This window comes from Aethina tumida, chromosome 6 (assembly GCF_024364675.1).
Source record: "Aethina tumida isolate Nest 87 chromosome 6, icAetTumi1.1, whole genome shotgun sequence".
Taxonomy (NCBI): Eukaryota; Metazoa; Arthropoda; class Insecta; order Coleoptera; family Nitidulidae; genus Aethina; species Aethina tumida.
Window position 1 is genome coordinate 10,528,482 of NC_065440.1, and position 25,074 is coordinate 10,553,555.

Sequence of the window (25,074 nt, forward strand, 5' to 3'; positions counted from 1 at the left end):
GTTTAAGAATCAATTTTACATTAAAATAATTGTATATTTTTATTTTTGGTACATCTTAATTTTTAATAAAAATATATTTTGTCCAATCTTACTAGTGGAAAAATGGGGCATCTCATAAATATCAGTCCAAGCAAGAATTTTTAAAATATTTGTTTTTATAATGTTTGACTTGTTGTTTTAAAATGATATTTTGTTAGAATATTTTTATTAATTCGACTTTCTGACAAGAAATTTACTAGACAACTAATAATTTTCTTGCCTTATTTGTTTTTCACATAAATGAAGGGCAATTTCTTTTACAAATGTGTAAACTTAAGTTGAACCTTTAAAATCTACAAAATGCAATTGAAGCTTTCGAAAGCTTTCGATTTGTATAGGTTTGTCCCGAGGATATGGGATATACTTTCAACAAAAATTGGTAAAAAGAAGGTTTTCTACTTCTGAAATTAGATTTTCATCATTATATTGTTTAAGAATCTATTTTACATTAAAATAATTGTATATTTTTATTTTTGGTACATCTTAATTTTTAATAAAAATATATTTTGTCCAATCTTACCAGTGGAAAAATGGGGTATCTCATAAATATCAGTCCAAGCAAGAATTTTTAAAATATTTGTTTTTATAATGTTTGACTTGTTGTTTTAAAATGATATTTTGTTAGAATATTTTTATTAATTCGACTTTCTGACAAGAAATTTACTAGACAACTAATAATTTTCTTGCCTTATTTGTTTTTCACATAAATGAAGGGCAATTTCTTTTACAAATGTGTAAACTTAAGTTGAACCTTTAAAATCTACAAAATGCAATTGAAGCTTTCGAAAGCTTTCGATTTGTATAGGTTTGTCCCGAGGATATGGGATATACTTTCAACAAAAATTGGTAAAAAGAAGGTTTTCTACTTCTGAAATTAGATTTTCATCATTATATTGTTTAAGAATCTATTTTACATTAAAATAATTGTATATTTTTATTTTTGGTACATCTTAATTTTTAATAAAAATATATTTTGTCCAATCTTACCAGTGGAAAAATGGGGTATCTCATAAATATCAGTCCAAGCAAGAATTTTTAAAATATTTGTTTTTATAATGTTTGACTTGTTGTTTTAAAATGATATTTTGTTAGAAAATTTTATTAATTCGACTTTCTGACAAGAAATTTACTAGACAACTAATAATTTTCTTGCCTTATTTGTTTTTCACATAAATGAAGGGCAATTTCTTTTACAAATGTGTAAACTTAAGTTGAACCTTTAAAATCTACAAAATGCAATTGAAGCTTTCGAAAGCTTTCGATTTGTATAGGTTTGTCCTGAGGATATGTGATATACTTTCAACAAAAATTGGTAAAAAGAAGGTTTTCTACTTCGGAAATTAGATTTTCATCATTATATTGTTTAAGAATCTATTTTACATTAAAATAATTGTATATTTTTATTTTTGGTACATCTTAATTTTTAATAAAAATATATTTTGTCCAATCTTACTAGTGGAAAAATGGGGCATCTCATAAATATCAGTCCAAGCAAGAATTTTTAAAATATTTGTTTTTATAATGTTTGACTTGTTGTTTTAAAATGATATTTTGTTAGAATATTTTTATTAATTCGACTTTCTGACAAGAAATTTACTAGACAACTAATAATTTTCTTGCCTTATTTGTTTTTCACATAAATGAAGGGCAATTTCTTTTACAAATGTGTAAACTTAAGTTGAACCTTTAAAATCTACAAAATGCAATTGAAGCTTTCGAAAGCTTTCGATTTGTATAGGTTTGTCCTGAGGATATGGGATATACTTTCAACAAAAATTGGTAAAAAGAAGGTTTTCTACTTCGGAAATTAGATTTTCATCATTATATTGTTTAAGAATCAATTTTACATTAAAATAATTGTATATTTTTATTTTTGGTACATCTTAATTTTTAATAAAAATATATTTTGTCCAATCTTACTAGTGGAAAAATGGGGCATCTCATAAATATCAGTCCAAGCAAGAATTTTTAAAATATTTGTTTTTATAATGTTTGACTTGTTGTTTTAAAATGATATTTTGTTAGAATATTTTTATTAATTCGACTTTCTGACAAGAAATTTACTAGACAACTAATAATTTTCTTGCCTTATTTGTTTTTCACATAAATGAAGGGCAATTTCTTTTACAAATGTGTAAACTTAAGTTGAACCTTTAAAATCTACAAAATGCAATTGAAGCTTTCGAAAGCTTTCGATTTGTATAGGTTTGTCCCGAGGATATGGGATATACTTTCAACAAAAATTGGTAAAAAGAAGGTTTTCTACTTCTGAAATTAGATTTTCATCATTATATTGTTTAAGAATCTATTTTACATTAAAATAATTGTATATTTTTATTTTTGGTACATCTTAATTTTTAATAAAAATATATTTTGTCCAATCTTACCAGTGGAAAAATGGGGTATCTCATAAATATCAGTCCAAGCAAGAATTTTTAAAATATTTGTTTTTATAATGTTTGACTTGTTGTTTTAAAATGATATTTTGTTAGAAAATTTTATTAATTCGACTTTCTGACAAGAAATTTACTAGACAACTAATAATTTTCTTGCCTTATTTGTTTTTCACATAAATGAAGGGCAATTTCTTTTACAAATGTGTAAACTTAAGTTGAACCTTTAAAATCTACAAAATGCAATTGAAGCTTTCGAAAGCTTTCGATTTGTATAGGTTTGTCCTGAGGATATGTGATATACTTTCAACAAAAATTGGTAAAAAGAAGGTTTTCTACTTCGGAAATTAGATTTTCATCATTATATTGTTTAAGAATCTATTTTACATTAAAATAATTGTATATTTTTATTTTTGGTACATCTTAATTTTTAATAAAAATATATTTTGTCCAATCTTACTAGTGGAAAAATGGGGCATCTCATAAATATCAGTCCAAGCAAGAATTTTTAAAATATTTGTTTTTATAATGTTTGACTTGTTGTTTTAAAATGATATTTTGTTAGAATATTTTTATTAATTCGACTTTCTGACAAGAAATTTACTAGACAACTAATAATTTTCTTGCCTTATTTGTTTTTCACATAAATGAAGGGCAATTTCTTTTACAAATGTGTAAACTTAAGTTGAACCTTTAAAATCTACAAAATGCAATTGAAGCTTTCGAAAGCTTTCGATTTGTATAGGTTTGTCCTGAGGATATGGGATATACTTTCAACCAAAATTGTTAAAAAGAAGGTTTTCTACTTCGGAAATTAGATTTTCATCATTATATTGTTTAAGAATCTATTTTACATTAAAATAATTGTATATTTTTATTTTTGGTACATCTTAATTTTTAATAAAAATATATTTTGTCCAATCTTACCAGTGGAAAAATGGGGTATCTCATAAATATCAGTCCAAGCAAGAATTTTTAAAATATTTGTTTTTAAAATGTTTGACTTGTTGTTTTAAAATGATATTTTGTTAGAATATTTTTATTAATTCGACTTTCTGACAAGAAATTTTCTAGACAACTAATAATTTTCTTGCCTTATTTGTTTTTCACATAAATGAAGGGCAATTTCTTTTACAAATGTGTAAACTTAAGTTGAACCTTTAAAATTTACAAAATGCAATTGAAGCTTTCGAAAGCTTTCGATTTGTATAGGTTTGTCCTGAGGATATGGCATATACTCTGAATAAAAATTGGTGAAAAGAAGGTTCTCTACTTCGGAAATTAGATTTTCATCATTATATTGTTTAAGAGTCTATTTTACATTAAAATAATTGTATTCTTTTATTTTTGGTACACCTTAATTTTTAATAAAAATATTTTTCGTCCAATCTTGCCACTGGAAAAATGGTGTACCTTATGAATATCAGAACAAGCAACAATTTTCGAAATATTTGTATTTAAAATATTTGACTTGATGTTTTAAAATGATATTTCGTTAGAATATTTTTATTAATTCGACTTTTTGACAAGAAATTTACTAGACAACTAACAATTTTCTTGCTTTATTTGTTTTTCACATAACTGAAGGACATTTTCTTTCACAAATATGTAAACTTAAGTTGAACCTTTGAAATTTACAAAATGAAATTGAAGCTTTCGAAAGCTTTCGATTTGTATAGGTTTGTCGTGAGGATATGGGATATACTTTCAACAAAAATTGGTAAAAAGAAGGTTTTCTACTTCGGAAATTAGATTTTCATCATTATATTGTTTAAAAATCTATTTTACATTAAAATAATGGTATTTTTTAATTTTGGTACATCTTAATTTTTAATAAAAATATTTTTCTTCCAATCTTACGGTGTACCTCATAAATATCAGTCCAAGCAGAAATTTTCGAAATATTTGAATTTAACATATTCGACTTAATGTTTTAAAATGGTATTTTGTTAGAATATTTTTATTAATTCTACTTTCTGACAAGAAATTTACAAGACAACTAACAATTTTCTTGTTTTATTTGTTTTTCATATAACTGAAGGGCAATTTCTTTCAAAAATGTGTAAACTTAAGTTGAACCTTTGAAATTTACAAAATGCAATTGAAGCTTTCGAAAGCTTTCGATTTGTATAGTTTTGTCGTTAGGATATGGCATATACTCTCAACAAAAATTGGTGAAACGAAGGTTATTTACTTTTACCAGTTTATTTAACTTTAAAATAATAAATATTTGAATTTGCTTTATTAAATATTTTTTACATTTTTACAGGTTCTATTCATAGACTTTGGCAACACACAAGATGTGTTACTGTCGGAAATTTACAACCTGCCCGCCATCCCCTTAGTTAACACCCCGCCGCTGATGTTGGAATGCGTACTCGCCGGCGTCAAGCCGTGCCCCAACCATTCGCAGAACGGCAAATGGAGCAACGAGGCCAACCAGTACGTCTTCAAGAAGACCAGCAACGTGGTGCTGTACGGCGAGGTGTACTCGGTCGTCGACGACGTCGTCCATCTCAACGTCTACTACGGCAGGACCGACCGCGGGGCCTGTCTGAACCGCGAGCTGATCGAAATGGGCTACGGCATCGAGGTGAAGGAGTCCTACCTGTCCCAGGAGGACCACAAAATGCGGCAGGCGGTCAAGGCGTCCAACGATCCGGCACCGTTCCTGCAGATCGAGAGGATGAAGAAGCGACCGGAGGTGGAGGCGCCGGCCGACCTGCGCCGCTACGAGAGGACCATAGACTTGAAGGGTCCGTTCAGCCCGCTGGAGATGAGGGTTGGCAGCACCTTGGTGGGGGCACGCGCCCAACGCGTCGACATGGAGGGCCAGTCGGTCAACGCCGTGCTCTTAGACTCGGAGGCGGACGATCCTCATTCGATGTAAACTAGTCTTGTCGCGTGTTTGTTGTGATTGGGCCTGAATTGTTTTGTTTTCAGCTTGTTGGTGGCCAACAAGGTGATGCAGTCGGCCAATGGGGGACTGCGCCTGCGCGAGTCCACGCTCATGCCTCGCATACCCGGACTGCCGGCGCTGATGGCGATGCTCTTCTGTCCGCAGATGGAGCCGAAGCTGACCTCGGACGGTACTCGAGTGGCGTCGATTTTGTGCGGTATGGGATGCAGGGAACCGGACCATGTGCCCATGCATCCAGCTCACGATATGGTCATCCAATTGGACACAGTTCTATTAGCAGAGGAAATCGATTTGGTAATTTTTTGGAGTCCTTTGATGAATTTTTAACAAAATTAATACGTGGCTTTTACTGTTGCAGATTAACAACGTGCGATACTTGATGAATTATTGTATCAAAGTGATGGACAGTAATTATTTTGGCGAAGATAATTCCAATAAACAGCTCCTTTTTGACAACCAGAAAAAAATCATAGATGCATTGTTCAGGTACTGTAATTACTATATACTTGATATGTATATTATAATGTACATAATTGGTACAAATTATATTAGAAAGTAGAATAACTTCAAAAATTTATAAATGGTAATGTAGAAACTCTGTTCTACTTTTTGGCAATACTGGATATGTTAATACAATACGAAAAGAGTTTGATCCATCTGAATCCTGAAAGAGATATTATGTACAATAGAGACAGTAAGTCCCCCACTATAGAGCAGACGTCTGCTGTCTCTGTCATGCATAATGTCTCTCTCAAATTCAGACGAGTCAGACGCCTCTCTTACTGTATATGGACTTTACTTTGCGACGAAAGTGTGCTCACGTGGGTAACCGATTTCGACGCCGATTTTTTCCTTGAAAGTTCATAAAAAATAAAGATGATCCTGAAAATTTGAGCTCGATTCGATCAAATCCAACCAGTGGAGAATTTTTTGAAATTTGAAAAAAGGCAATTTTTTAGTCATTTTCAAAAATTTGTATCTCAGCTTCTATATAACTTAAAGATTCCGTTTAAACGACATTCTTCTCTGTAAACTATATACTTTCAAGGCAAAAATATATATTATGGTTAAACTAATTTCCGGCTTAGCTGGAAGCTTCCAACAAATCATCTGCATTAACAAAATTTTACCTGTTTTCAGAATACTCTCAAATCTACAGCTTCCAAAGTATAGTGTTAAATAACTGCTGATATTTTTGTTTAGGTGTATTTTATTGATATATGCCTATTTTTTTATTAATTGTCTCGAGTTTGTCATGATACGGCCATCCAAGACCAATCGATTTTTCAAAAAAATTTAGATGGCTGTAACTTTTTTCTCTGAACTTCGATTTGATTCAATTTTTCAGGAAAGTTAGTCTATGATGTGTTATATATGTAACACATTGATTTCTTGGAAACAAATCCATATGTCTTAGAGAAAATACGTCTTAATTGTCACATTTGAATTATTGACAGTTGTTTTCTTGTATAAATGCCTCCCAATTAGAGTTTCAATCAAATTTTCTGCGTTTTAGATGCCTTTACCACAAACGCAAATCCATGGAAAAAGTGTACGCAAAATACGCATCGGAGTGGAATAAATCCGAAGTAGATGCCTGCGTCCTCGAAACGAACATGGTCCAAGACCCGGAGGATATTTGGCCGCTTCTGAAGTTTTTGGAACTGAAGACCTTGCCCGAAGGAGCCGACCTAATCCTCAACAATCTGGACGAATTATTCGAAATAGCAAGAAGGTAGGTAACTGTGAGGAACACATCAACGATTACAAAATCTAATTGTTATGTTTTAGCGAGGGACCCCCGAAGTCCGTCATGTGTTTACTGTGCAACGAAAGACTGATTGATGCGTACGATGTGCGAAATCATATTGTTTCAAGCGGACATATTGCTAACAAAAGGAAGTTTGATGAAAGTCTGCGGAATTGGCAAGCCTGTGAAGGTTTAAATTAACTAACAGAATTGATACAGCTTTCAATTCTGAAGTTTTTAATATTTAACCACACTATCTAGTTTTCATGTTGGTCCTTGTCTAATATTTTTATTTGACGTATTACATTTATTTTAACTTTTAATTGAAACTTGTTTTTGATAAAGTGTTATTAGAATTAATAAAAAGGATCATATCTGATTCTTAATAATCTGAAAACGTTATTTAAATTAGCAAGAAGCTGACTACTGTAAAACATTTATAAGTAACAAAAACTAATTTGAATTAGTCAATTTTATTTTAATTAGAATTAAAATTAATTGGTTTTATATTTGTTCTTGTCTAATTTTGTAATTATTTGTTTTTCAACAAAATTGAATAAATTTTATTTTTGATAAAACTAATTTGTTTTACTTATTTATAAATTAGTCACAATAAATGTGTAATGGTTAAATTTAAAGTTAGTTCTTGATGTATATTTTTTGAACATATTAAACAGGACAAAAATTATTTGAAGGAAAAGTATAAAACAAGATTATTATACAAAGGGTTAATGTTAAATTAAACAACATGGATTTAATCATTAATAATAAGACTTCAAAGTTAAAATAACTCCACATCAAATCAGAAATATATGTACAATTTTATATAAAACAATAATGGTAAATTAATATTATTTTAACAAATCATATTAAATAAAATATTTAATATTTTAGTAAACATTAATGTATTGTTTAATTAATTAAAAGTATAAATGTAAAACAGTTGACTAGTTGAAGAAGAGAGAAAAGAATAATGAGATAGAATGTGGAGTGCAATCATGTAGGGGTTAGTGTCATCCCCGTCTTTAAAGATGGCCCTTAGCGTAAGTTAGATTATGTAATTGTTTATTTCCTATTGTCAGTATTTGTTAATAAAGTATTTGGTGTATATTTGGATTCTGTGTTTATTTGACCTACTCCCCAACCCCCAAGAAAGAAAGAAAATTGAGATTTTAAGATTTGTAACAGGATAGCAGAAATGTGAGGAGGTGTGTAGCTCCTAATACAAAAATGGCGGGAAAACTGCCGATTCAAAAAATGGCGGGAAAACTCCTGATACCAAAAAGGCGCGAAGACATCTCCTCGTATTTCTGTGATCCTCATACAAACCGGTAAATTTGTCAAATTTCAAAGGTGAGTTGATAAACAACGAGTGAGAAAATTAACATTTTAAGATTTGTAACAGGATGGCAGAAATGTGAGGAGGTGTGTAGCTCCTAATACAAAACTGGCGGGAAATCTGACGATTCAAAAAATGGCGGGAAAACTCCTGATACCAAAACGGCGCGAAAACATCTCCTCGCATTTCTGTGATCCTGATACAAACCGGTAAATTTGTCAAATTTCAAAGGTGAGTTGATAAACAACGAGTGAGAAAACTAAGATTTTAAGATTTGTAACAGGATAGCAGAAGTGCGAGAAGGTGTGTGCTCCTAATACAAAAATGGCGAGAAATATATCGATTCAAAAAATGGCGGGAAAAATCCTGATACCAAAACGGCGCGAAAACATCTCCTCGCATTTCTGTGATCCTGATACAAACCGGTAAATTTGTCAAATTTTAAAGGTGAGTTGATAAACAACGAGTGAGAAAACTAAGATTTTAAGATTTGTAACAGGATAGCAGAAATGTGAGGAGGTGTGTAGCTCCTAATACAAAAATGGCGGGAAATCTACGGATTCAAAAAATGGCGGGAAGACTCCTGATACCAAAATGGCGCGAAAACATCTCCTCGTATTTCTGTGATCCTGATACAAACTGGTAAATTTGACAAATTTCAAAGGTGAGTTGATAAACAACGAGCGAGAAACTAAGATTTTAAGATTTGTAACAGGAAAGCAGAAGTGTGAGGAAGTGTGTAGCTCCTAATACAAAAATGGCGGGAAATCTATTGATTCAAAAATTGGCGGGAAGACTCCTGATACCAAAAGGCGCGAAAACATCTCCTCGCATTTCTGTGATCCTGATACGAACCGGTGAATTTATCAAATTTCAAAGGTGAGTTGATAAACAACGAGTGAGAAAACTAAGATTTTAAGATTTGTAACAGGATAGCAGAAATGCGAGGAGGTGTGTAGCTCCTAATACAAAAATGGCGGGAAATCTACTGATTCAAAAAATTGCGGGAAGACTCCTGATACCAAAATGGCGCGAAAACATCTTCTCGTATTTCTGTGATCCTGATACAGAAACGTAGAATTTGTTGACATGTGACTAACAGTAACATTTTTATTTTTAATAACGTAAATAAATGTAAATTTCTATAATGTTCATATAAAATAAAGAACTTCCAATAAATGTTAATTCATTATATAATTTATTAATAATATAGTAATATTATATTATTTATATTATTTTAAAATTAAAATTAAGCAAAATATATAAATTTCTGCTTCTGAATACTACGTTCACGGGGTACACACATGACATCTATCGTTAGTAGACCGACTTCTCATAAAGTTTATTGCAGGTTTCTTTTATAACTACAGTGATATCTATCTTCAGTAAGGAGAACCATTGTTTCAGTCATTGCAGATTCCGTTTATAATGCAAGCTGATACGTTAACAATGACTCACAGAGTTAGGCAACCAGGATTCCTTTTAATACTAGGCAACCATGTGGACATATTAAAGATCCAGGCAACCCAGTAAGCATTAAAATAGAGACGAAGAAAAAGACATTCACCAGGAATTCTTCAGTAGATGCTTTAAAAGATTTAGGTTCTACCACATTTTCATTTAAACAATCGAACATTTCTAAATCAATATTTTTCAACAATGTTAAAAAGAAAACATCCGAATTAGAATAAATTGGTTGCGAAAAGTAAAAAACTTATTTCAATAACAATATATTTTATAAACATTGTTATGTACACAGACCGATTATTCAAAAAAAATGTTAGTCAAAAAGGTTCACCGCGTGTTGGATAGGAAAGAAAAACTTCATTTTAGTACTAATAAAATAATTTATTTATTGAATGATAAAAGCATTAATTTTGATTCTTTAGTTACAACTGTTAAAATTTTTGGACGGATTAGATTACATTCACAATTTTATTCGTACACGAATACAAACAAAAATCAAATGTCGAGACATAAAAACACGAAACGTTAGAAATGGTAACACTATTAATTAATCGATTAACAGAACATAAATTAAATCACAGATTTTAATTTACTATTTTAACATCCTACAGCCGCGACGGTCAATCTTATTGCACGACGCGCCGACAACGCAAACCGGCAGGACGTACAGCACGACCAGAACCTTGTAAACGACCAAGAAGACGATGACCGCACACCAGAACATGACGAATATCAAAATCTGCAGCTGCACGTCCACGCGAACGCGGCACCTAATCAAATGTACAAAATTATCTAAGGCCTCTTGCTATCGGATGAAGAAGCTCAAAAGTCTTCGTCTCGGCGGAACCACCGGCGCGTCCCCGGCCCTCATCTTCACCTCCTGCGAGCTCAGCTTGTTCCTCAGCTGTTCGTCGAGCAGTTCCTGCATGTCCATCTGCAATTCCACTTAATTAACACCGACCCACACTTGAAGCTATTCACAAAACCCTTACCTGCCACTGCTCGAGCTGCTGGCTCAACTCAACCTTCTGCTGTATACTCTCCAGCAGCTGGCTGTTGGCCTGCATCAATTCGACGCGCGTCTTCGCCAGTTCCACCTCCGCCTTCGTCCGTCTCTGCACCGCCTGGTCACGGTCTTCACGTGCCTTCGACACAATCTCGTCCTGGTTCATGGACGTGTTGGACGCGTCCACCCTAGCCCTGTCCCTGTCCTCCAGTGCCGCTTGCAGCTCGACCTCGCACACCGACGCTTTGCTGCTCAGCTCCATTATGCGTTCGGAACGTCTGGTCAGCTCTTCGTCGCGTTCCTGGATCTCGCGTCTCGCCTGCTCCAGTCTCTCCAACAATCTAATCAACAAATTTGACTTTTTTATTGACATACATGTGTAATTTCTTAATAATTAAAACAATTTGTATCCTCCAAAACAGAAATTAATGAAAAAAGGCCAAAAATCTCGTACCTGACCACGTCGGTGTCCAAAACCAATCCGACCAGCTCCTGGGCCACCTCGCTGAGCAAGCCGGGCGTGAATCTGGAGCTGTCCTCCATCGAGACAGTGGAACAGTCCGAATGTAACCCGCTGTCGTCATCGCTGTGCGACTTCAGCTGGTGCACCAGCGACCTGAGCTGCCTGTAAACCGACATGCACTCCTGGCTCAGTGTCGGCTCCGATATGTCCATTTCTGACAATAGAGATCGCTGGTCATTCACTAATCATCCGGACAATCCATTCGCATGTACAAAAATTATTTTGTTAGGTGTTAGTCAACCGTTTTTTATATCAGGGGGGTGTTAGAACATTGTTTTAAAACGAATATGTGCGTGTCATGCACGGAGTATATGATAGTGCTCGTCGAATGCCCGAATTATCGACGGAGAGAGCCGGGCGCATCCGAGTCGGTGCGCCGCGTTAGCTAGTGCGCATGCGCACAAAGGAATTAGCTCTAGGAACGGGCTATTAAAGGATACTTCGGGCAAACGACGTTTCGTGAGATGGTCGCGAGACGCAGCCCGCCTTACCGGCAATCCGCTCCTCGATGCTCAGCTTCTCCTGCGGCAGCGAGTAGTCCTTGACGCTCTGCTGGTAGCGCATCTCCTGCTCCCTCGCGTGCCGCTCCAGCAACAGTATGCGATCGGACGCCTCCTCCAGCGCGTTCGCCATGCCGTCGCGGTCGGCGGCCGCCATGTGCAGCCTACGTTCCAGCTCCTTGTTCTTCTCGGCCAGTATCTCGAGCTCGTCACGCAGACCGTCGACGCTGCTCATGTGCTCCTGCAAGTTGCTCTTGCCCATCGCGCACTGCTCCTTCAGGCCGTCCAACTGTTGGCGCAGCTGCGTCTCGGCGGCGGCCGCCTCTTTTAGCTGGGCGGTCAGGCGGGCGTTCTGCGCAGTCAGTTCGCCGACCAGCGTTGCTGCACAAACAAATTATTAATACAGTATATTGCTTGATCACCTTAAATTGTTGATTTACCTTTTTCACGTTCCCATTGTTTTAAGAGATTATCTTTGGAGGCTAATTTGTTTGTTAGTTCGGTGATGTCGTTCTGTAATTCGATTAGTCTGGCGTCTAGTTCTGATTCCTTGCTGGTCAATTTCCGTCTGAGCACGTGCCTGTCCTGTTCGACTGCCTGGAAGGAAAAAAAATTGATGATTAGAATCTTATTTACGAGGCTGGTTGATTGGTTTATATGATTTATAAATAGCTTTGGCCATTTACATAAAAATATATATAAGTAAAATAATGGAAAAATTTTATAAATATAAGGAAACTTATAAATTTAAATATTGACATTGAAATTAATAAAACTATGTTGAAAACGACATGAAACTGAGAAAATGCATGAAATATTTAAATTTGTGACGATTCTTAGATAAAGATTGACTCCTTGTTTAATTAATGTTTTGTCGAATTTAACACAAAGAAAACAACAATTATAAAAGTACTTAAACCTGTGTCAATTATTACTTAAACTATTAATCTTTTAAAATATAATTTATACTAAAATTAAATATTTCAATAAAAAATTATGAAAGCAAGTCACAAAATATCCAAATTTAAACAATTTAATTATAACTTATGATCAGATTCGTTGAAAATAAGTTTAAAAATAAATTTATTTAAAAGAACTGAGATACCCTTGAAAGTACTAAAACTAATAATAATTAAGTTAATAAACCTTTAAATTATAATTAATAACACACAAATTAATAAAATTATGTAAAAATTTCTTTAAATTTAATGTAGAAAATTGGTCTTATAATAATAAACTTAAACCTGAAACAATTTTGGCATAAAATTTGAAATAAAACTGTATATAGTTAAATTTTAATGAACTGAAAATTATTTAAACTTGAAACTGTGTGCCCTAAATTTTGATTAAACGTCTATAAAGTTCAGTTTTAATTAAAAACTTGTAATTAATAAAATTTCTTTAAATTTAATGTAGAAAATTGATCTTATAATAGAGATTTAACAAGAGAGAACGAATAAACTTAAACCTAAAACAATTTTGGCATAAACTTTGAAATAAAACTGTATATAGTTAAATTTTAATTAATAATTTGACAAATAATAAAATTACATCAAAATTATCGTGTAAAAATGATTTTACTACACAAAAACGTTGAAAGAAACACTGAAAATTATTTAAACCTGAAACTATGTGCCCTAAACTTTGATTAAAAGTTTATAAAGTTTAATTTTAATTAATAACTTGTTATTAATAAAATTTCTTTAAATTTAATGTAGAAAATTGATCTTTTAATAAAGAGTTAACAAGAGAGAACGAATGAATTTAAACCAGAAACAAATTTGGCATAAACTTTGAAATAAAACTGTACATAGTTAAATTTTAATTAATAATTTAACAAATAATAAAATTACATCAAAATTATCGTATAAAAATGATTTTACTACTCAAAAACGTTGAAAGAAACACTGAAAATTATTTAAACCTGAAACTATGTACCCTAAACTTTGATTAAAAGTCTACAAAGTTTAATTTTAATTAATAACTTGTTCTAAATTTGTTTAAATTTAATGTAAAAAATTGATTTTATAATAAAGAATTAACAAGAGAAAATGAATAAACTTAAACCTGAAACAATTTTGGCATAATCTTTGAAATAAAATTGTATATAGTTAAATTTTAATTAATAATTTAACAAATAATAAAATTACATCAAAATTATCGTGTAAAAATAATTTTACTACACAAAATCGTTGAAAGAAACACTGAAAATTATTTAAACTTGAAACTGTGTGCCCTAAATTTTGATTAAAAGTCTATAAAGTTCAGTTTTAATTAATAACTTGTTATTAATAAAATTTCTTTAAATTTAATGTAGAAAATTGATCTTATAATGAAGAATTAACAAGAGAGAACGAATAAACTTAAACCTGAAACAATTTTGGCATAAACTTTGAAATAAAACTGTATATATTTAAATTTTAATTAATAATTTGACAAATAATAAAATTACATCAAAATTATCGTGTAAAAATGATTTTACTACACAAAAACGTTGAAAGAAACACTGAAAATTATTTAAACTTGAAACTATATGCCCTAAACTTTGATTAAAAGTTTATAAAGTTTAATTTTAATTAATAAACTTGTTATTAATAAAAGTTCTTTAAATTTAATGTAGAAAATTGATCTTATAATAAAGAATTAACAAGAGAGAACGAATGAACTTAAACCTGAAACAAATTTGGCATAAACTTTGAAATAAAACTGTATATAGTTAAATTTTAATTAATAATTTAACAAATAATAAAATTACATCAAAATTATCGTGTAAAAATGATTTTACTACACAAAAACGTTGAAAGAAACACTGAAAATTATTTAAACTTGAAACTATATGCCCTAAACTTTGATTAAAAGTTCATAAAGTTTAATTTTAATTAATAAACTTGTTATTAATAAAATTTCTTTAAATTTAATGTAGAAAATTGATCTTATAATAAAGAATTAACAAGAGAGAACGAATGAACTTAAACCTGAAACAAATTTGGCATAAACTTTGAAATAAAACTGTATATAGTTAAATTTTAATTAATAATTTAACAAATAATAAAATTACGTCAAAATTATCGTATAAAAATGATTTTACTACTCAAAAACGTTGAAAGAAACACTGAAAATTATTTAAACTTGAAACTGTGTGCCCTAAATTTTGATTAAAAGTCTATAAAGTTCAGTTTTAATTAAAAACTTGTAATTAATAAAATTTCTTTAAATTTAATGTAGAAAATTGATCTTATAATAGAGATTTAACAAGAGAGAACGAATAAACTTAAACCTAAAACAATTTTGGCACAAACTTTGAAATAAAACTGTATATAGTTAAATTTTAATTAATAATTTGACAAATAATAAAATTACATCAAAATTATCGTGTAAAAATGATTTTACTACACAAAAACGTTGAAAGAAACACTGAAAATTATTTAAACCTGAAACTATGTGCCCTAAACTTTGATTAAAAGTCTATAAAGTTTAATTTTAATTAATAACTTGTTATTAATAAAATTTCTTTAAATTTAATGTAGAAAATTGATCTTATAATAAAGAATTAACAAGAGAGAACGAATGAACTTAAACCTGAAACAAATTTGGCATAAACTTTGAAATAAAACTGTATATAGTTAAATTTTTATTAATATTTTAACAAATAATAAAATTACATCAAAATTAACGTGTAAAAATAATTTTACTACACAAGAACGTTGAAAGAAACACTGAAAATTATTTAAACCTGAAACTATGTGCCCTAAACTTTGATTAAAAGTGTACAAAGTTTAATTTTAATTAATAACTTGTTTTAAATTTGTTTAAATTTAATGTAGAAAATTGATTTTATAATAAAGAATTAACAAGAGAGAACGAATAAACTTAAACCTGAAACAATTTTGGCATAAACTTTGAAATAAAATGGTATATAGTTAAATTTTAATTAATAATTTACCAAATAATAAAATTACATGAACATTAACGTGTAAAAATAATTTTACTACACAGGAACGTTGAAAGAGACACTGAAAATTATTTAAACAAAACTATGTGCCCTAAATTATGATTAAAAGTCTATAAAGTTCAATTTTAATTAATAACTTGTAATTAATAAAATTTCTTTAAATTTAATGTAGAAAATTGATCTTATAATAACACTCGAAAATATTTAAATTGAAAACTGTCTTGATCTGCCTAAACTTTCATATATTAAATAGTTAAAATAAAGTGTTGAATTTTAGAACAAGACAAAACTGAAAGACTTAAAACTTACGTACTTAAACTTGTGACGATTTTAACTTAAAATTTAAAATGTCAAAATTTAATTCATAACTCTGAAATTAATAAAATTGTGCTGAAATTAAGGTAAATTGTTACAATTACGTCTAAATTTATGAGAAACTTCAAGGAAATGCTGAAAGGAACGTACCTAAACTAGTAATAATTGATTCAAGCTTTCAAACTTTCAAAGTGTTATGAAAGTTACAAGGAAAATGTTTTAAAAACAAAGAGCGAAAGAAACCCACCGATATTAATATACTGAAAACATCCCCAAAACGAAAATTTATTCCTTCTCATTAATATCCTCCTGATTCCGACTGTCGATACAGCCAAATTGGATTCCGTAATTTATTAAACCAGGACTCCAAAAGTTTTTTATACCATCTATCCGATCCACTCCCGGACAATAAACGCAAACCGAAACAATCTGTTCCGACAGTGAAAAAAGCAACAGAAAAAAAAAAAGTAGGGGCTCGTACAAAACACAGGAAACAGGCGAATGGTGTGCGGGCGTATATTTAGATCGAAGACACGTGCTGGCGGACAGTTGGATATTCGGGACAGGTGTTCGAAAATCGGGCCGTGCTCTTCCGGTACGGAAGTGGAGGTCCCGTTCCCACACCGAACGCCGCGTGCGGGATGAAAATCCGTCGGCCGGATTAACGAGGTTGTGTGCGCACCAAGTTGCACGATTATCTGCGCAATTAGTTTCGAAACAATTAAGAGGTTTTGTATGGAAATCCAATGCGATAATGTTTTAATCAGCGAGGCGGTTTATTGTGCGAACCGACCGACGTTGATTGGTATTCCGCACGAGGACTGCGAAGAATGTTTTGGTACGAGGCAAGTTTCTATTAATGAGTCCTTGAACTGTGGCTATGAAAAATTGATAAAGGTGTGCTAAATTGTATGACAACAGTAAAAAAATGTCTATTGTTTTCAAGGTTGCCTTGATATGAATTTAAATGGTTTATGGCGTGAAGAAAAAACCTTCAGATCTTGTCTAGATTTGACAATAGATGATCTGAACAGTCCTCAGTTTTACGACAAACAAAAGTATAGAAAAACACACAAAAATTAATCAATTCGAAAGAACTTCAAGTTGAAGTACTTTCAAGTGTTTCTTTGTCGTAAAACTTTTGTCACATTGCTTTCAAACAGAATTACAACAAGTTATTATTAATCCTTTCAAATTTAGACACATTTAAGGTGTGTCTCCAAATTTTTTTTTGTTACAAAACTCCCTTTCAAAAAACTTCATTATAAATAAGATTTTCAAAATTCTTAATATTTACAACGTGAATAAGGTTAAAAAATATCATTACAATAACAAATTTTCAAAATTTACAACATTAATATAGATATTAATATGAACTAATAAAGAAGGAATATCGCAAATATAATCAATAATCTTTTACTCGACATTTTCGTCTTTGACTTTTGTAGATTGTAAAATTAGATGTAAAGCTTTGTCATGTAAATCTTTTGAACTTTCAATTCTTTAAAGCATAAATATTTCATTAATCCCATACATTTTGTAACGTCTGTCAAACTTATTGTTAATTTAGTAAATCTTGTTAATTTTGTAAAGAATATAAGTCTTGTGAAAGTTTTAAATCATGTAATTCACTGAATCTTGTCAATTTTATAAAACATGAGTGTTTCATTAATTACATATATTTTGAAAATGTTATGTTATGTTATTAATTTACTAAAACTTGTTAATCTTCTGACTTTTGTTTTATAAAGCTTGAGTATTTAATCAATCACATACGTTTATAATCTTGTCAAACTTTATTTTAGAGTCATTAATGAAAGCAAGTTTAACAGCTTAAGTGGTTAAAATTTTAAGTACTTTTAAATGTTTCCTTCAGTATTTTCTTATCCTAAAACTTGAATTTCACATTATTTTCAACTTAATTGTAACAAATTATAAGTAATTATTAATCTATTTCAAATTCAGATACATTTGAGAGTTGTCATCAGATTTTTTTGTTGTAAAACTTTTTTCTACGTTAGTTTCAACAGTACTTCATTTATTTTAGAGTTATTAATGGGATTTTACAGGTTTAATGGCTTAAGTAAGAATGGCTAAAATTTAAAGTATTCCCAAGTGTTTCCTTCAGTACTTCCTTATCATAAAACTTGTATTTCACATTACTTTCAACTTAATTGTAACAAATTATAAGTAATTATTAATCTATTTCAAATTCAGATACATTTGAGAGTTGTCATCAGATTTTTTTGTTGTAAAACTTTTTTCTACGTTAGGGTCAACAGTACTTCATTTATTTTAGAGTTATTAATGGGATTTTACAGATTTAATGGCTTAAGTAAGAATGGCTAAAATTTAAAGTATTCTCAAGTGTTTCCTTCATAAAACTTGTATTTCACATTATTTTCAACTTAATTGTAACAAGTTATAAGTTATTATTAATCTATTTCAAATTTAGATACATTTAAGAGTTGTCATTGGATTTTTTTGTTGTAAAACTCTTTTCTACGTCAGTTTCAACAGTACTTCATTTATTTTAGAGTTATTAATAGAATTTTATAGGTTTAATGGCTTAAGTAAGAATGGTTAAAATTTTAAGTATTCTCAAGTGTTTCCTTCAGTACTTCCTTATCATAAAACTTGTATTTCACATTATTTTCAACTTAATTATAACAAGTTATAAGTTATTATTAATCTATTTCACATTTAGACACATTTAAGAGTTGTCATTGGATTTTTTTATTGTAAAACTATTTTCTACATTAGTTTCAACAGTACATCATTTATTTTAGAGTTATTAATGGGATTTTACAGATTTAATGACCTAAGTAAGAATGGTTAAAATTTTAAATACTCTCAAGTGTTTCCTACAGTACTTCCTTATCATAAAACTTGTATTTCACATTATTTTCAACTTAATTGTAACAAGTTATAAGTTACTATTATTCTATTTCAAATTTGAGAGTTGTCATCGGATTTTTTTGTTGTAAAACTCTTTTCTACATTAGTTTCAACAGTACTTCATTTATTTTAAATTACATTTACAGATTTAATGGCTTAAGTAAGAATGGTTAAAATTTTAAGTACTCTCAAGTGTTTCCTTCAGTACTTCCTTATCATAAAACTTGTATTTCACATTATTTTCAACTTAATTATAACAAGTTATAAGTTATTATTAATCTATTTCAAATTTAGATACAGTTGAGAGTTGTCATCGGATTTTTTTGTTATAAAACTCTTTTCTACGTTAGTTTCAACAGTACATTATTTATTTTAGATTTATTTATGGGATTTTACAGATTTAATGGCTTAAGTAAGAATGGTTAAAATTTTAAGTACTCCCAAGTGTTTCCTTCAGTACTTCCTTATCATAAAACTTGTATTTCACATTATTTTCAACTTAATTGTAACAAGTTATAAGTTATTATTAATCTATTTCAAATTTAGATACATTTAAGAGTTGTCATTGGATTTTTTTGTTGTAAAACTCTTTTCTACGTCAGTTTCAACAGTACTTCATTTATTTTAGAGTTATTAATAGAATTTTATAGGTTTAATGGCTTAAGTAAGAATGGTTAAAATTTTAAGTACTCTCAAGTGTTTCCTTCAGTACTTCCTTATCATAAAACTTGTATTTCACATTATTTTCAACTTAATTATAACAAGTTATAAGTTATTATTAATCTATTTCACATTTAGACACATTTAAGAGTTGTCATTGGATTTTTTTATTGTAAAACTATTTTCTACATTAGTTTCAACAGTACATCATTTATTTTAGAGTTATTAATGGGATTTTACAGATTTAATGACCTAAGTAAGAATGGTTAAAATTTTAAATACTCTCAAGTGTTTCCTACAGTACTTCCTTATCATAAAACTTGTATTTCACATTATTTTCAACTTAATTGTAACAAGTTATAAGTTACTATTATTCTATTTCAAATTTGAGAGTTGTCATCGGATTTTTTTGTTGTAAAACTCTTTTCTACATTAGTTTCAACAGTACTTCATTTATTTTAAATTACATTTACAGATTTAATGGCTTAAGTAAGAATGGTTAAAATTTTAAGTACTCTCAAGTGTTTCCTTCAGTACTTCCTTATCATAAAACTTGTATTTCACATTATTTTCAACTTAATTATAACAAGTTATAAGTTATTATTAATCTATTTCAAATTTAGATACAGTTGAGAGTTGTCATCGGATTTTTTTGTTGTAAAACTCTTTTCTACGTTAGTTTCAACAGTACATTATTTATTTTAGATTTATTTATGGGATTTTACAGATTTAATGGCTTAAGTAAGAATGGTTAAAATTTTAAGTACTCCCAAGTGTTTCCTTCAGTACTTCCATATCATAAAACTTGTATTTCACATTATTTTCAACTTAATTGTAACAAGTTATAAGTTATTATTAATCTATTTCAAATTTAGATACATTTAAGAGTTGTCATTGGATTTTTTTGTTGTAAAACTCTTTTCTACGTCAGTTTCAACAGTACTTCATTTATTTTAGAGTTATTAATAGAATTTTATAGGTTTAATGGCTTAAGTAAGAATGGTTAAAATTTTAAGTACTCTCAAGTGTTTCCTTCAGTACTTCCTTATCATAAAACTTGTATTTCACATTATTTTCAACTTAATTATAACAAGTTATAAGTTATTATTAATCTATTTCACATTTAGACACATTTAAGAGTTGTCATTGGATTTTTTTATTGTAAAACTATTTTCTACATTAGTTTCAACAGTACATCATTTATTTTAGAGTTATTAATGGGATTTTACAGATTTAATGACCTAAGTAAGAATGGTTAAAATTTTAAATACTCTCAAGTGTTTCCTACAGTACTTCCTTATCATAAAACTTGTATTTCACATTATTTTCAACTTAATTGTAACAAGTTATAAGTTACTATTATTCTATTTCAAATTTGAGAGTTGTCATCGGATTTTTTTGTTGTAAAACTCTTTTCTACATTAGTTTCAACAGTACTTCATTTATTTTAAATTACATTTACAGATTTAATGGCTTAAGTAAGAATGGTTAAAATTTTAAGTACTCTCAAGTGTTTCCTTCAGTACTTCCTTATCATAAAACTTGTATTTCACATTATTTTCAACTTAATTATAACAAGTTATAAGTTATTATTAATCTATTTCAAATTTAGATACATTTAAGAGTTGTCATTGGATTTTTTTGTTGTAAAACTCTTTTCTACATTAGTTTCAACAGTACTTCATTTATTCTAGAGTTATTAATGGGATTTTACAGATTTAATGGCTTAAGTAAAAAGGTTAAAATTTTAAGTACTTTCAAGTGTTTCCTTCAGTATTTCCTTATTATAAAACTTGTATTTCACCTTATTTTCAACTTAATTGTAACAAGTTACAAGTTAATATTAATCTATTTCAAATTTATGTACATTTGAGAGTTGTCTTCGGATTATTTTGTTGTAAAACTCTTTTCTACGTTAGTTTCAACAATACTTCATTTATTTTAGAGTTATTAATGGGATTTTACAGGTTTAATGGCTTAAGTAGGAATAGTTAATATTTTATGTACTCTCAAGTATTTCCTTCAGTATTTCTTTGTCTTAAAACTTGTATTTCACATTATTTTCAACTGAATTGTAACAATTTATGAGTTATTATTAAGGTGAACCCTTTTATATGTTAATTTCTACCTAACCTTATTTATTTTACAGTTATTAATTGGATTTTATAGGTTTAATGGCTAAAATAAATAATCATTAAAATTTTAAGTACTTTCAAAGGTTTCTATCAGTATTTCTTTGTCGTAAAACATTACTTTCAAAGTAAATGTAACAATTTACAAATGATTATTATTATTATTATTATTATTTGTAGTATAACCATTTTCTACGTTAATTTCCACCTAACTTTATTTATTTTAGAGTTGTTAATTGGACTATACAGGTTTAATGGCTTTAGTAAAATTGGTTAAAATTTTAAGTACTTTCAAGTGTTTCTTTCAGTATTTTTTGTGGTAAAACTTGTATTTCACATTACTTTCAACGTAATAGTAACAATTTATATGTTATTATTAGTATCTTCCAAATTTAGATACATTTGAGAGTTGTTTTGGGGATTTTTATTTACAAAACCTTTTTCTACGTTAATTTCAACATAACTTCAACATGTTGCTAAAACTATTACAAGATTTTAGTTTCTTTAACGTAAAATAATTGATGATTTAATAATTTGTCACAGTCACTTTATGAATTCTAAGGTTACCAATGCAAAGAGGAACGTAAACTTAACGCAGATCACCGATGAATCACGCACCTCAAGGCGAAGAGGCGATGGCGTAATCGCCCATATTTTTTTTCGCAAATCCACCGTTCTACTTTCGGTTTTCCTGCCGTGGAGGCAACGTTCGCGCAGAAAGGCGATTTGAATGCATCTTGTTTACCCAACGGATCACGTACGAGGCGGCAGGAAATCGTACCGATGCGATTTGCAGAAATGTTTGCGTTCGTTGCCGATGCGATAACGTGTCGGTGCGGCGTCGGCCGAAGAGCTGATTTACACCATCCGCGACCTTGGTGAACTCATCGGAGGAACAGGAAGCATGGCCATTAGTTTCGGCCGCCGGTTTTCGTCCAGTCCTGAGGACGGCGGACGAAGAACGTTACGGCCTTGCTGTGCCGTCGATCACGTGGCGATTTTCTTTCTCGATTTGCGAAACTCGCCTTGACTTCTTCGAATTGCAAAAGGCGGTTTGGCTTTCTGGTCGCCCACGAATGAATCACGGCGGCTGAATAATTGTTTCTAGGTCGTTGATCAGGTTTTATCCATTAACTTAACATTTTTAAATGTTACCGAAAACAACCCAATAAATCAAACACACACAAAGTTTGTTAATAAGCCATTTGTTGCTGCTAAGTTTCTCTAGATTAAAATAGAACCGTATTTAATAATAGAAGTGCGGAAATTGAGTTATACAATAAATAAATAGTGTTTTACATAATCTCTTAAAAACCGTATGAAATCGATTAAAATAGGAATTTAATGTTGAGACTTATTTATCATAATAATTAGAAAACTTGTTTGTTACAATAGAAAACGGTCAATTTGCAACAGGCTTGTTTAATTTGCGTTTTTCGTTTCCTTAAGTGATTTTCTCTTAATTACTATTTATATATTTGTTTTACCTAGTTAATTATATTTTATACTTTTAGGATTTTAATTAATTTCTTATTATACTTTTGACTTTAATGAATGATTATTCAAATTTATGGATGTTTATTTTTCCTCACTTTTACTGACAAATTATGTCTTTAAATTTAGTTTTACATAATTTAGTGCCTTAGTATTAATTAATTTTATCAATTATTAAAATTATATATAATAATTAACGTAAATAAAACATAATTCCAATAAAAAAATAACAAAAGCAACTTATAAAAATATCTAAATTAGTAACAATTTAAAAATAAATTACAAATTATTACAGTTATGTCAAAATTAATGTGAAAAATAAAATACTAAAAGAAATATTAGAAATCTTAATCTTAATCTTATAAAATCTAATTAATAGATCTATATAACTTGAATGAAAATCAGGAGAGCAACTCCAAAAAATGTCAAAATCTGAGACAATTTAATAATAACTTTCTAACTACTTCTTAATTAATAAAGTTATTTTAAATTTAGAAATGTAGAAAATTGATTTTATAAAAAAGTAGACATAGTAAAGGAGCCAAAAATTAGTTAAATTTGAAACAATTTTGACATAAACTTTGAAATGAGATTGGTGTAAAAAATGATATTACTACAAAAATAAGAAGAGATATTCCAAAATACACTTTACACTAACTTTAATTTAATAGATGTATAAATTAAATTAAATTTGCAACAGGCTTGTTTAATTTGCGTTTTTCGTTTCCTTAAGTGATTTTCTCTTAATTACTATTTATATATTTGTTTTACCTAGTTAATTATATTTTATACTTTTAGGATTTTAATTAATTTCTTATTATACTTTTGACTTTAATGAATGATTATTCAAATTTATGGATGTTTATTTTTCCTCACTTTTACTGACAAATTATGTCTTTAAATTTAGTTTTACATAATTTAGTGCCTTAGTATTAATTAATTTTATCAATTATTAAAATTATATATAATAATTAACGTAAATAAAACATAATTCCAATAAAAAAATAACAAAAGCAACTTATAAAAATATCTAAATTAGTAACAATTTAAAAATAAATTACAAATTATTACAGTTATGTCAAAATTAATGTGAAAAATAAAATACTAAAAGAAATATTAGAAATCTTAATCTTAATCTTATAAAATCTAATTAATAGATCTATATAACTTGAATGAAAATCAGGAGAGCAACTCCAAAAAATGTCAAAATCTGAGACAATTTAATAATAACTTTCTAACTACTTCTTAATTAATAAAGTTATTTTAAATTTAGAAATGTAGAAAATTGATTTTATAAAAAAGTAGACATAGTAAAGGAGCCAAAAATTAGTTAAATTTGAAACAATTTTGACATAAACTTTGAAATGAGATTGGTGTAAAAAATGATATTACTACAAAAATAAGAAGAGATATTCCAAAATACACTTTACACTAACTTTAATTTAATAGATGTATAAATTAAATTAAATTTGAAAAAAAATATTTAATAGTTAATTAACTTACTTTAAATTTAATGTAAAAAACTGATTTTGTGATTAAGGATTAACAAAAGAATCAGGAAAATATTTAATTGTTAATAACTTGAAAATTAATAAAATACTAAATATTAAAACTTTGATAAAATGACTTTTTAACAAATGAATAAAACAATGAAAAATACTTAAATTGAAAACTGTTTGGTATACC

General features: G+C 29.2%; 2 protein-coding genes across 3 annotated transcripts in view; one reads left to right on the top strand and one right to left on the bottom strand.

Moving 5' to 3' along the window:
• The window catches only part of LOC109605642 (probable ATP-dependent RNA helicase spindle-E), a 32,739-nt gene extending 24,521 nt beyond the window's left edge, over nucleotides 1-8,218 (top strand). The window contains exons 14-18 of the mRNA XM_049968702.1: nucleotides 4,702-5,318; nucleotides 5,376-5,646; nucleotides 5,711-5,838; nucleotides 6,869-7,087; nucleotides 7,144-8,218. Coding sequence (XP_049824659.1) covers nucleotides 4,702-5,318; nucleotides 5,376-5,646; nucleotides 5,711-5,838; nucleotides 6,869-7,087; nucleotides 7,144-7,303 — 1,395 coding nt within the window. The 3' untranslated portion in view covers nucleotides 7,304-8,218. The remainder of the gene's footprint in view (nucleotides 1-4,701; nucleotides 5,319-5,375; nucleotides 5,647-5,710; nucleotides 5,839-6,868; nucleotides 7,088-7,143) is intronic.
• Nucleotides 8,219-10,268: 2,050 nt separating this feature from the next.
• The window catches only part of LOC109605641 (bicaudal D-related protein homolog), a 59,406-nt gene continuing 44,600 nt past the window's right edge, over nucleotides 10,269-25,074 (bottom strand). The window contains exons 3-7 of one of the 2 annotated variants that reach the window (XM_049968493.1): nucleotides 12,378-12,534; nucleotides 11,929-12,318; nucleotides 11,369-11,591; nucleotides 10,901-11,255; nucleotides 10,269-10,842 (exon numbers count right to left, since the gene is read on the bottom strand). In XM_049968493.1, the coding sequence (XP_049824450.1) occupies nucleotides 10,714-10,842; nucleotides 10,901-11,255; nucleotides 11,369-11,591; nucleotides 11,929-12,318; nucleotides 12,378-12,534 (1,254 nt within the window). In that variant the 3' untranslated portion in view covers nucleotides 10,269-10,713. Of the gene's footprint in view, nucleotides 10,843-10,900; nucleotides 11,256-11,368; nucleotides 11,619-11,928; nucleotides 12,319-12,377; nucleotides 12,535-25,074 lie in introns of both variants that reach the window. The other variant, XM_049968492.1, reaches the window with a different exon arrangement.